The sequence below is a fragment of the Lampris incognitus genome, chromosome 6, assembly GCF_029633865.1.
Source record: "Lampris incognitus isolate fLamInc1 chromosome 6, fLamInc1.hap2, whole genome shotgun sequence".
Lineage (NCBI taxonomy): Eukaryota > Metazoa > Chordata > Actinopteri > Lampriformes > Lampridae > Lampris > Lampris incognitus.
Genome location: NC_079216.1, coordinates 64,172,182 through 64,185,288, shown reverse-complemented (window position 1 = coordinate 64,185,288; position 13,107 = coordinate 64,172,182). Strand labels below are relative to the sequence as shown.

At 48.4% G+C, this 13,107-nt stretch overlaps 1 protein-coding gene across 2 annotated transcripts in view; it reads left to right on the top strand.

The window, feature by feature from the left end:
• The first annotated feature begins 3,807 nt into the window (after nt 1-3,807).
• The window catches only part of vwf (von Willebrand factor), a 42,517-nt gene continuing 33,217 nt past the window's right edge, over nt 3,808-13,107 (top strand). Inside the window, exons 1-10 of one of the 2 annotated variants that reach the window (XM_056281664.1) lie at nt 3,808-4,006; nt 4,157-4,208; nt 5,110-5,253; nt 7,031-7,133; nt 7,273-7,481; nt 7,810-7,931; nt 11,670-11,889; nt 12,257-12,379; nt 12,497-12,608; nt 12,697-12,743. In XM_056281664.1, coding sequence (XP_056137639.1) covers nt 4,001-4,006; nt 4,157-4,208; nt 5,110-5,253; nt 7,031-7,133; nt 7,273-7,481; nt 7,810-7,931; nt 11,670-11,889; nt 12,257-12,379; nt 12,497-12,608; nt 12,697-12,743 — 1,138 coding nt within the window. In that variant the 5' untranslated portion in view covers nt 3,808-4,000. Of the gene's footprint in view, nt 4,007-4,135; nt 4,209-5,109; nt 5,254-7,030; nt 7,134-7,272; nt 7,482-7,809; nt 7,932-11,669; nt 11,890-12,256; nt 12,380-12,496; nt 12,609-12,696; nt 12,744-13,107 lie in introns of those variants that run through there. The other variant, XM_056281663.1, reaches the window with a different exon arrangement.

Genomic DNA, 13,107 nt, shown 5'->3' with positions numbered 1-13,107 from the left:
TGGAGATGCCGGATTTCTATTTTTTTCTTTTTTTTTCTTTTTGAATAAACGTTCTCTTTTCTTTCTTTCTTTCTCTCTCCCTCCCTCTCTCTCCCTCTCTCTCTCTCTCCCTCTCTCGCTCTCTCTCTCCCTCTCTCGCTCTCTTTCTCCCTCGCTCTCTCTCTCTCTCTCTCTCTCTCCCTCTCTCTCTCTCTCTCTCTCTCTCTCTCTCTCTCTCTCTCTCTCTCTCTCTCTCTCTCCCTCGCTCTCTCCCTCTCTCGCTCTCCCTCTCTCGCTCTCTCTCCCTCCCTCTCTCTCTCTCTCTCTCTCTCTCTCTCTCTCTCTCTCTTCTCTCTCTCTCTCTCTCTCTCTCTCTCTCTATCCCTCTCCTTTTCTCCTCTTCTTGCTCTCTATCCTTCCTTTCTATTTTTTCTTTCTATGAATTATTTTTCTTTTCTTTTCTTTTTACTCCCCCCTTGGTGTTTTAACACTAAACTCTGGATGCTGAGATCACACCGTGATCCGTCTCCAGCCGTCCTGCGTCCCGCTGGTGGATTTTGCAGCGTCCCCGGCGCGCTCGCTCGCTCGCTCGCTCGCTCGGCGACGGCGCAATGACGTAATGCGTCTGAATCTCGGGGGGGGGGGGGGGGGGGGGGCGCGCGGACGAGCCGAACGTATATATACATGAATGAACGCGGTGCACGAGCGTGGCCTCGTCGTCCTAATGGACGGCCCCGTAGTGTGGATGCACTTACGTAAGCCCCTATAGTGGCGCACTGGTGGCGTTACACCGTCTCTTGTCTCATCACAAGTCGAAAAGAGCAGAACCTGCGGTTAGTCCACTATTTAGACTCGCGGTTAACCCCCTCCCCCCCATGGGGGGGGCGTCATCCTACATCCTGCAGCATATTAAATGGAAGTGGGCTGCTACATGTATGTAACTGGTAGGGAAACGAGTTGCTTATAGTGTTGTAGTTTCCATACCAGTGGCGGTTGGTGGTAATTTTTTTGAGGGGGGGGCGCAGTTTACCTTGGCGCAGCACACCTGACAGCTGCTTTAGTGTCCACACAGTCACAGAGTTATTAAGAGGGAAGATGTAGCCTATAGACTTTATCAGGGTTGGTAAACGGTGGATGATTGACAGTCGAGACGAGGCGTGGTGGTGGGTGTGGACATGATTGACAGCCACGAGAATTGCCCAATCTTATTAGATCAAAAAACATTAAAACAATACCAATTCGCTGCCAATAAAAGTGGGCGTGTCTGGGGCACCACAGAACGGCGCCCCCTGGAAAATCTGAAGAAACCAATCAGACAGCAGCCTCAGGTCACCCGCTCGCCACAAGTTTGAGGGCTTACATGAGGTATGGTTTGGCCGGCGCCCCTCACCCAGGAAGTATATGTATTCAGACAGGAAGTATATGTATTCAGACAGGAATCAACCAAATACCATTTGAACTAATATTTAATGCTGCTGACAGGCGCTCACAGACCGAAAACACTTTTATTTCATAATTTATTTGCATTATACAACCAAATTATTGTAACGATCACGGATGAATAGGCTCGGTAGCCCTTGGCTAAGTCGACTGGTTAACGTTGTCGCCCGTAGTGCGGAAGAGACGGGTTCGCGCCGCGGCAGTTCCTGTGGTTCCCCCCCCGAATTCGCTACATTATGTTTAAGTTGATGGTCATCTTTTTGATATTTGGCGCACCCCATCGCCCTGTACTGGCCAACCGCCACACTTTTCTTTTTTTTGTTTATTGTCAATTTCTGTCTTTCTCGCATCTCATGAAGATGGCGGCGCGCGCGAGTTCGCGTTTGGCCTCGCCCAGTACCGGTGTGGCAAGATGGCGGCGCGAACTCAGTAGCGTCCATGCAGCGTCTTTGTCCACGTCTGCGTCTTAAGTTTGTTTTTGCCTTCGCTTGGTGGCTGGGAGAGCTGGCGCTGGATCGGCCGGGAAAGCCTGGTCTGCCTCGTCCTGTGGGCCCAGGGACCACGGCCATTCCTGGAGCTTCGACCGAGGCGGTAACACCGAGGGCGGTCTGACTGGACGCGGAAGCGGGGCAGGCTAAGCTAACTGCTAGCCCACGTCGATAACGCCGAGGGCGGTCTGACTGGACGCGGAAGCGGGTCAGGCTAAGCTAACTGCTAGCCCACGTAGATAACGCCGAGGGCGGTCTGACTGGACGCGGAAGCGGGTCAGGCTAAGCTAACTGCTAGCCCACGTAGATAACGCCGAGGGCGGTCTGACTGGACGCGGAAGCGGGGCAGGCTAAGCTAACTGCTAGCCCACGTAGATAACGCCGAGGGCGGTCTGACTGGACGCGGAAGCGGGTCAGGCTAAGCTAACTGCTAGCCCACGTAGATAACGCCGAGGGCGGTCTGGCGGCGGCCTCGCTTGGCGTCGACGGTGTTTTAGTGTCGTCGTGTGGAGTGCGGGGAGGTGTGTCGAAGGTGTGTGGCTGGGAGAGCTGGCGCTGGATCCGCTGGGAAAGCCTGGTCTGCTTCGTCCTGTGGGCCCAGGGACCACGGCCATTCCTGGAGCTTCGACCGAGGCGGTAACACCGAGGGCGGTCTGGCTGGACGCGGAAGCGGGGCAGGCTAAGCTAACTGCTAGCCCACGTAGATAACACCGAGGGCAGTCTGACTGGACGCGGAAGCGGGGCAGGCTAAGCTAACCGCTAGCCCACGTAGATAACACCGAGGGCGGTCTGACTGGACGCGGAAGCGGGGCAGGCTAAGCTAACTGCTAGCCCACGTAGATAACACCGAGGGCGGTCTGACTGGACGCAGAAGCGGGGCAGGCTAAGCTAACCGCTAGCCCACGCAGATAACACCGAGGGCGGTCTGACTGGACGCGGAAGCGGGGCAGGCTAAGCTAACTGCTAGCCCACGTAGATAACACCGAGGGCGGTCTGGCGGCGGCCTTGCTTGGCGTCGACGGTGTTTTAGTGTCGTCTGGCTGGCGTTGGATCGGCCGGGGGAGCCTGGTCTGCTGTGTCCGGTGGGCCCGGGGACTATACGGCCCTGTCCAAAGCTGCGCCCGTGGAGGAAACGCCGAGGACGCGGAAGCGGGGCAGGCTAAGCTAACTGCTAGCCCATGCAGACCGGCAGTTCTTACAGTCATCCTGTGCTCGTTCTCTTGGACAGTGGCTTTTTTTTGTAGTATGATATATGTGTACTTGTCATTTCTGGATATCCGTTTCTGTCTGCGTTGCACTGCTGGGGGAAACGATATGCCATTTCGTTTCATGTATGCAAGGACATGACATGAAATGACAAATGACAAATGAAGTGTTCCTGATTCCCGAGTCTCCGTTTCCAACACTCTTCCTCTCCGGTCTGCAGACTCTTTGATAGGGCCAGGTTCCCAGTGGGTCCGTGTAGCGGCATATGATGCAAGTATTTCTATGAGTCATATGTTTGTGTGAATGTTAACAGTGCTGCAGTGTTATTGCGTGCGATATCTCCAGCAAGTGTGTGTTTTCCTCCAGAGATGTTTTGCACAAGAGATGTTTGGGTTGGCACCGACACACATGCGTACTCGCAGCCTAATCACTCACTGAGGCGATCAGCGGGCACATCCTGGTATTGTCCTGCAAGACTTCTGTGGTAGTGGTAGACCAGGGGGCACAGGTTGGTGAACATAATCACGCTCTGCCTTATTTCGTTTAGCCTGTCAAGGGGGTTGGGTGGAGGTCAGTCCGCGAGGTTATTCGAGGAATACCATAGGGGCGGACTTTAAAAGTGCGCACACAGGGGGGGGGTATTTCCTTCTGTATAAAACAGCTATCAGTGTGCTTTACTCTGTTACGAGTGAGTGTGTGTGCATGTGTGTGTGTGTGTGTGTGTGTGTGTGTTCTCTCACTGTTTTGGATTTTTCTCAGTTCAGTATGTGCATGGGGTCTGTCTGAACTGTCTGCAAGGGCCGCCTTTGGACTTATCCTTCTCTAATTTTGGATTTCGTTGGCCATTTTCTGACCAATTCTGTGGATTGGCTATCGGTCTTGCAACCATGGAGGTACGCTTTGATGGAATTAACATTTGGAGCCCGGAAAGACTGGCCAAACTCTCCCACCATCTCAGACACATTTGGGTTTTAAGGAGAAGCAATCATAGTAAAAGCAATGACTTGAGCTGGCTAATGAGCATGTTTGTGTGTGTGTTTCAGGTATGTAGGCGAGTGTGCTGGAGAGAACTGCTGGTTTTCCTGCATCTCATGGGTGAGTCAGATTACCACACAGAGCAAGACCAAAGTCATTCACAGAAAGACTTGGAGAGTCAGACATGAAAGATCCACAATGCTATTCAGATTAGTCTTCATATCTTATGGAATAAGTTCTGTCTTGTCACACGTTTGTTACCAGTGGTGGCTGGCCAGTACAGGGCGCTGGGGTGCCGCCCCCTTCAAATATCAAGAGATGACAATCTACTTAAACACATTAAATATGATTTAGCTGTTTTATGCAAATAATTATGAAATAAAAGTGTTTTCAGTCTGTGAGCGCCTGTCAGCAGCATTAAATATTGGTTCCAAACGGTATTTGGTTGATTTCTGTCTGAATACATATACTTCCTGGGTGAGGGGCGCCGGCCAGACGATACCTTATGTAAGCCCTCAAACTTGTGGCGAGCAGGTGACCTGAGGCTGCTGTCTGATTGAGTTCTTCAGATTTTCCATGGGGCGCAGTTCTGTGCGCCCCAGACACCCCCACTTTTATTGGCAGTGAATTGGTATTGTTTTAATGTTTTTTGATCTAATAAGATTGGACAATTCTCGTGGCTGTCATGTTCACACCCACCACGACGCCTTGTCCCGACTGTCAATCATCCACCGTCTACGAACCCTGATAAAATCTATAGGCTACATCGTCCTTCTTAATAACTCTGTGACTGTGTGGACATTAAAACAGTTGTCAGGTGTGCTGCACCAAGGTAAACTGTGCCCCCCCAAACATTTTTAGCACCAGCCGCCGCTGTATATCGCCGTTCATTAAAAGGGACATTGTCACATATGGCATTAGGATTTATCATGTGATATAATCTCTATAATGCACACATCCTGTGTTGAATATTATTAGATTTGTAAATTGTGCATTAAGTATGGTTTTGTATTTGCCCTAGCTTGTGCAGTGGGCATGCCTGGGAGGTGCAGCCTGTTTGGACGACACTACGTCCACACGTTCGATGGCGTTTTGTATGACTTCCCCGGAGACTGCAGCTACCTGCTGGCTGGGGACTGCAACCATCGTTCCTTCACTTTGCTGGGTGAGACACAAAGAGAGAGAGAGAGAGAGAGAGAGAGAGAGAGAGTGGCCAGTGTACACACAGGCTGGAAAAACAAACAGATAGGCACCAAATCCACCCTCGGGTTCACCTCTCACCGAGGTCCGAGGATGCGAATGCATTCAGAGTGTGTTGTATTGTGCTTTGGATAGTGGTCCTGTCATAGTGAGAATGCTATCTATATAATGTTATCTAGTGTTATATAAGGTTATTTCCTATTCCATTATTTCTTTCATTCTACTAAAATAAGTCAGTCTTCTTTCTTTTGCCAGCCAGACATTCACTATAAACTCACTCTTATGCCCCTTTTCCACTGCCAGTGTTATAGGGTTACTTTTAAAATGTATTCCGCTACAGATTACAGAATACATGTCATGAAATGTAATTTGTAACGTATTCCGTTAGATTACTCAATGTGAGTAACATATTCAAAATACTTTGGATTACTTTTAATATTTTCTTACATTTTGTGTAACAGTATATGTAGCATTCACACAATACTGCTTACTTGAGTAGACTGTTCTGTTTCTTCTATTGTATCAGCTGGCTGAATGCATTTGAGTCACCTTAAATATATATTAACAAAGGCTAGAAGAGTATGGAAACACAAAAGATCTATGATTTTTTTTATCTGGTAAAAAAAAAGGAAAGAAAGAAGAGAACTTTTCCATGTCTTTTTCTTTATTCCCATAGCTGTTAGAATGAAAACCCTTAGACAAAGATGAAAATATAGCATACTGTTTTACTGAGTTTACTGTTGAACTAACATTTAGGTATCACTTTCACTGAATTTGGGGCGCAATCCTCTTAAAACAAGAATGGCACCAAAGGAAAAAAAAATTAAGTTATTCATTAATTTCAAGAATGTAACTATTCTGAACACCATACATTTAAATTGTAACTGTATTTGAATACAGTTACTCATATTTTGTATTCTTAATGCATAACGCCGTTACATGTATTCCTGGCTCAACTCGACTCTACTCTATTCGACTCTACTCGCTTTACTTTTTGGGATTTCGTTTTCCACTGCAGATAGTACCCCCTCACGGTGAAGCCCCGCCGGTCATTTGTGGCCGTGTTGACTAGTTTTTCCTCCCTTGTCTACCAGTGTTTTATTTTCAAAAAACTCAACAAGACCAACTCTAAATGTGTGCTTCACATGAACAATATTAGTGTCACTAAGAGATTCAGTGACATCAAATATATTTTTACATGGATGGATTATCAACTATAATACAAGTTTCATAAGACTCGCTTTGGCATTTTCTGGGTTATAAACGGAGCTGTTCAATTTCTCTCTGACCAATCAGTGGTCAGATTTTATTTACATTTAGATAAATATAAATGCGTTTTATTTATATTTGTATTTATATTTTATGTGTTTATTTTTATGTATATTTTATTTATGTTTAAATTTAAATATTTTTATTTATTTTATAAGATTTTATTTATATTTAAATAAATATAATTATGTTTATATTTATTTATATTTTATTTATTTTATTTTATTTCATTTATTTATTTATAGTGGTATTTTCATGTCACCTTTTAGTATCGGCTCAGCTCACTTGGAACCTCGACGGAGGTGGTACCAACAAAGTACCAGGTACCAGGTACTATCCCTAACTTTTGCCCAACGGAGAACCAAAAAAAAGCGAGTAGAGTTGAGTTGAGCCGGTACCCTGCAGTGGAAAAGGGGCATTAGCCTCATTATGTAGTGGTATTAGTGCAGTAAAAAGGTCTGTTGGGTCTGCAGGTGACTTTGTCCACGGAAGGAGGAGTGGCGTGACTTTGTTTCTTGGCGACGTCTTCGAACTACACCTGTCTGTAGACGGAACGCTCTCACAGGGGGAAAAAAGGTAGTGCATCGCCACAAGTAGATCTAAAGTGAAAATAGCGGGTGATCTGCCCCCATACATCATGAGATGTTGTTTTAAGTGAGGTTCCCCATAGTGTGGTTGAACATTATGACACTCCGGCACATCTCTGCTCGTGCAGGATCTCACTGCCGTACGCCTCTCATGCTGTGTTTGTGGGTGCGGAGATGGGCTCCTACAAACTCTGGAGCGAGGAGTTTGGCTTCACCGTTACCATCGACAGTGCGGCGAATGTCGCCGTGACGCTTGCCAAACACCACACCAACCGGACCTGTGGGCTGTGTGGCAACTTCAACTCCTTGTCTGTTGACGATTACACTGCTCAAGAAGGTACGTGCATAAGGACGCACACGTGCAGTGTGTTGGAGATGAGTAAAATTGTGTGTGTGTGTGTGTGTGTGTATGTGTGTGAGGGAGACCAAAGAGAATAGACTAAATAAACAGTTACTGGAATTTGGGAAGTGATCTGAGTCACCACCACTCAGCAACAGGAAGAGGAGCAACCCAGAACAGGAAAGAGATACGGAGGAGGAAGAGTGCAAGAAAAATTGAAGTGATGGGGAGTAAAATGAAGATGAAATCTGGTAAATTAAATTGCATATGTGTGTGTGTGTGTGTGTGTGTGTGTTTCTGCATGTTTGTGTGGGTGTGATTTCAGGGTTCCTAACAGAGGACAGTTATGACTTCGCAAACTCTTGGGCTGTGAAAGGGGCTGGGCAGGCCTGTCGACGCGTCGTCCCTCCCAACAGGTTGTGTAACAGCACCAAAGAGACCTCAGCGGTGAGAGGACCGCTCAAAGTGCCGCATGTCTTGTGCGCATGTGTGTACCTGTCCGGGTGTCATTACGTTTTATGTGTGAAAGTAACAAATATGAAAACGTTACGTGAACGTTTCGTTTGAACAAACTGATGTAGAGGGGCAGCACGGTGGCGCAGTGGTTGGCGCGGTCACCTCACAGCAAGAAGATCCTGAGTTCGAGCCCTGGGGTAGTCCAACCTTGGGGGTCGTCCCCTGTGTGGAGTTTGCATGTTCCCCCCGTGTCTGCGTGGGTTTTGTCCAGGTGCTCCGGTTTCCTCCACAGTCAAAAGACATGTAGGTTGGGCAGCGGCGTTGTAGCGGGGGTAAAAAGGGGAAGGACCTACCAGGGCCCAGAAGGGAGGATGGGGGGGAAGCTTGGAATTAAAAGTTTGTTTTGGTTTGCAAATTTTTATTTCTAACTAATTAGTGTCATAACTTCAGTTAATATTGGCTCGATACATCGGTTGAGGGACTTAAAGAAAATATTGGAGGCTCTCTGAGGCCCCTCTCACCCCTTACAAAAGGTTCAAAATGGTTTAGTCCGCCCCTCCCGAGCATCTCTCAATGTAGCTTATCTAGTCCTGGTGCACGTGACTGCTGATACAAACACAAGCAGAGTCATGTCTTTCCCAAAGAAAGCAAAATCTGGGTTCCAGAAAAGAAAAAAAGGGAAAGGGAGGGAAGGCAAAATGAGGGAAGACGACTGTTGAGTAATTTCTTCCAAAAGAAAGGTGCGCTAGGAGCTTTTAAAAGAAGGGTGGCTAGCTAACTAGCTAAAGAGGAAAGTTTTGATGGCTAACTAGCTAAAGAGGAATGGGGCCCACAGAGACTGCCTATGTACAGGGCCCAGAATTGTGTGCTACACCCCTGGTCACAGGTGAATCGGCCGTACTAAATTGTCCCTAGGTGTTAGTGTGGCAACCCTCTGATGGCCCGGCGCCCTGTCCACGGTGTCTCCCCGCCTCCCGCCCAATGACTGTTGGGATAGGCTCCAGCTTCCCCACGACCCTGAGTTGGATAAGCTGATTGGCTAATGGATGGATGGAAATTGATGTAGAGATTTGAAGAAGCACAAATCATCATAGATGGAGGAGGGGCACTGGGAAAACAGACAGCGGGTCGAATCCGACTCGCCGATATGCGAGCGTTAGGCATGCAAATTACCATTGTCAAATAGCAAGCTATTACACAACTCCACCTTCTATACCTTCATCGCTGTTCATCCTTTGCTGTATTCTCTGTGTTCTCCTTCGGTGCTTTGCAGTAGCTCATATCAGGGTGCACCGCTCAGGATATTAAAGGAAGCCTATAACTGGCGCTTTCTTCCAAACCTCATTTTAACAAAGCCCAGAGCCTTGCCCGACAAACAGAGTATCTAAGCCAATATCAGACTGGGTCTCCCTCAATTTTAGTTATAATTTAGGGTGAGATCGCAGATACAAGCTGCTGAAATGAGTTTCCTCCGTAGGGTGTCTGGGCTCAGCCTTAGAGATAGGGTGAGGAGGTTGGATATCCGGGGGGAGCTCGGAGTAGAGCTGCTGCTCCTACGTGTCGAAAGGAGCCAGCTGAGGTGGTTCGGGCATCTGATCAGGACGCCTCCTGGGCGCCTTCCTTTGGAGGTTTACCAGGCATGGCCAACTGGGAGGGGACCCCGGGGTAGACCCAGAACTCACTGGAGGGACTACATGTCCAATCTGTCCTGGGCACGCCTCGGGGTCCCCCAGGAGGAGCTGGAGGGCGTTGCAGGGGAGAGGGACGTCTGGAGTGCCCTACTTAGCTTACTGCCACCGTGATCCGACCCTGGAGAAGCGGCTGAAGATGAATGAATGAATTTAGCTATTATTCATTAATTAGTCTCTTCAGTTTAGGTTATCAGTTATGTTTCATACAAATCTGCTACTTCTTCTGTTGTCATCTTGTAGAATAAAGAAGAACCACAGTATATGGATAGAAGCGTCTGCTAAATGAGCCAACACAAGTGTATATCCGACTGTATAGACCGATAGGATCTTACAGACGGTAGCCTCTGAGGCCACCTTAATCTGACCGTTCCCTCAGTAGATCTGTGTGTAGAAGTGCGTCCACTGTTCTAACATGGGAAAAATACACAATTTGACATATAAAGATGAACAATTACCTTCTTGGATGGCACGTTGGCACAGTGGTTAGTGCAGTCCCCTCACAGCAAGAAGGTTCTGGGTTCGAGCCCTGGGGTAGTCCAACCTTGGGGATCGCCCCGGGTTGTCCTCTGTGTGGAGTTTGCATGGTCTCTTCGTATCTGCGTGGGTTTCCTCCGGGTGCTCCGGTTTCCTCCCACAGTCCAAAGACATGTAGGTCAGGTGAATCGGCCGTACTAAATTGCGCCGAGGTGTGAATGTGTGTATGTGGGCCCTGTGTGATGGCCTGGCAGCCTGTCCAGGGTGTCTCCCCGCCTGCCGCCCAATGACTGCTGGGATAGTCTCCAGCATCCCTGCGACCCTGAGAGCAGGATAAGCGGTTCGGATAATGGATGGATGGAATTATCTTCTTGATAAGCGCTCTGACCTGAAGAGCCAGGTCCATGTGTCTTCGGGCATAATTGCTGGGGTTGGGTACACGAGCAAATAACTATTTTTCAGCCACTTCCCTTGTTATTACAGGGGGAAAAAATAAACTGCAAGTTGGTGTGAAACCTGTTGAACAAGCCACGGCGGCCTAGTAATTCCCTGTACAGTTGAATCTGGGATATTTCCTGCTCCCTTGTCTGTTGCTTGGCTATCAAAGATCAACAGTCTGTAGATATGGAAATTATTTTCTAGCAGTTTGTACCTACCCTCAGCTCCGTGTGTCCCAAAGTCCCACTGAGTTGATTTGGACAAAGGAGCTTGTTCCATTCCATCCAGCATACTCTCGGCTCGAATTAGCTCTGAGTCAGCAGCGGTTCAAATGAGAGACAGATGTGATCTAAATACACTATTGTCCAATCCCATTTGGATACTCTGCTACCTGCTAGTTTCATGCTCCCTGCTCATCAAATGACATTTGTTATTGATAGTTACAACTGTCATAGAAATTACACATTTCCCCCCCAAATTGTGCCCTCTTTAAATCACATCCACCCTCATTCCAGAAAACTATTCACCCTTTATTGTAGCAATACGTGACTTTATATTCCAACCATTCAATATCCGAACTGCTTATCCTGCTCTCAGGGTCGCGGGGATGCTGGAGCCTATCCCAGCAGTCATTGGGCGGCAGGCAGGGAGACGCCCTGGACAGACCGCCAGGCCTTCACACAGGGCCGACATACGCACACACACACACACACACACACACACACACACACACTGACAGTTAGGGGCTATTTAGTATGGCTGATTCACCTGAACTACACCCAGAACCTTTTTGCCGTGAGGCGACCGCGCTAACTACCGCGCCACCATGCCGCCTATTGTAGAAATATGTGACTTTACATCCCCCCTCTAAAATGAGCCTTTGGTGAGAGGTAAAAGGTATGTCGTCATCCTCATCATGAGTCATCAACAGCCAAAGTGATTTCAAAATGCGCAGCATGTATTTTATTTCGAGATCACATGATCGGAAACCTGAAAAAGTGCTGGTCCATAATGAAGAGAGGTCAGCATGAGCCCTCAGAAGGATAACACGAAAAACACTTTCCCCTCCCTTTAGTCACATTCTACTGCTCTCAATGTGTGTGTGTGTGTGTGTGTGTGTGTGTAGTTTTTGTCCAGTTGCAGTTTGCTGCAGACCTCCAGTGTGTTTCTGCATTGCGCCCACATCGTCTCCCCTGAGGCCTTCCAACTGGTGTGCGAGGAGGAGGCGTGTCACTGTGGTCAGAGGGAGGGGCCAGACTGCTACTGTCCAATACTATTAGAGTACGCCCGCACATGCCACGCCCACGGGATGCTTCTGCACGGCTGGCTGGAGGAGAGCAATTGCTGTGAGTCTTCCAGTAATGTGTTCCTAACGAGATGTACAACGCAAGTTTGTGTGTGTGTGTGTGTGTGTGTGTGTGTGTGTGTGTGTGGGCAATGTGCGATGGTATGGCGGCCTGTCCAGGGTGTCTCCCTGCCCTCCTGATGCCCAGTGACTGCTGGGATAGGCTCCAGCATCCCTGCGACCCTGAGAGCAGGAGAAGCGGTTTGGATAATGGATGGATGGATGGATGGATGGAAAATACAGTAAAGTCAAGTCAATTTTATTTGTATAGCACAATGTAGTGTGTGTGTGTGTGTGTGTGTGTGTGTGTGTGCGTGTGTGTGTGCCTGTATGGGTGTCTGTGTGGTGGCACACGTGGATGTGTGCAGCTCCCAAGTGTCCAATAGGCATGCAGTACAGCGAATGCAGCAGGTCATGCTCCACAACCTGCCAGAGTCTCAACATCCAGGAGGTCTGCAAGGACGAGTGTGTTGATGGCTGCATGTGCCCTGGTAAGACGCCCCTCTCGCACTCTACTCCCCTTAACCCCTCCCTGTCTCTCCCTCCGTTTCACTTTCTCTAGTTTTTGCAATAATAATAATATGTGTGTGCACGTGTTTGTGGGAAAGTGGGGAAGGTGTTGGACGGCGGTCACTGTGTGGAAGTTTCCCAGTGTTCCTGTGTGCACAGGGGACGGCACTTTCCACCAGGATCCAGCATCGCGCAGGACTGCAACACTTGGTGAGAAATTGCATACGTACGGTATGTATAAACTACCACATGACATTAACTCCCTCAATAAAGAGCCCCCCGCCTATTCTCCTTTCAGTGTGTGCCGTCATGGCTCCTGGGAGTGCACCAACGAAGGCTGCCCTGGTGAGAATAATCTACTACTACTACTACTCCTCCTCCTACTACTTTCGGCTGCTCCCATTAGGGGTCGCCACAGTGGATCATCTGTTTCCATCTCTTCCTGTCCTCTGCATCTTCCTCTGTCACACCAGCCACCTGCATGTCCTCCCTCACCACATCCATAAACCTCCTCTTTGGCCTTCCTCTTCTCCTCTTCCCTGGCAGCTCCATATTCAGCATCCGTCTCCCAATATACCCAGCATCTCTCCTCCACACATGTCCAAACCGTCTCAATCTTGCCTCTCTTGCTTTGTCTCCAAACTGTCCAAGCTGAGCTGTCCCTCTAATATACTCGTTCCCAATCCTGTCCTTCTTCATCACTCCCAGT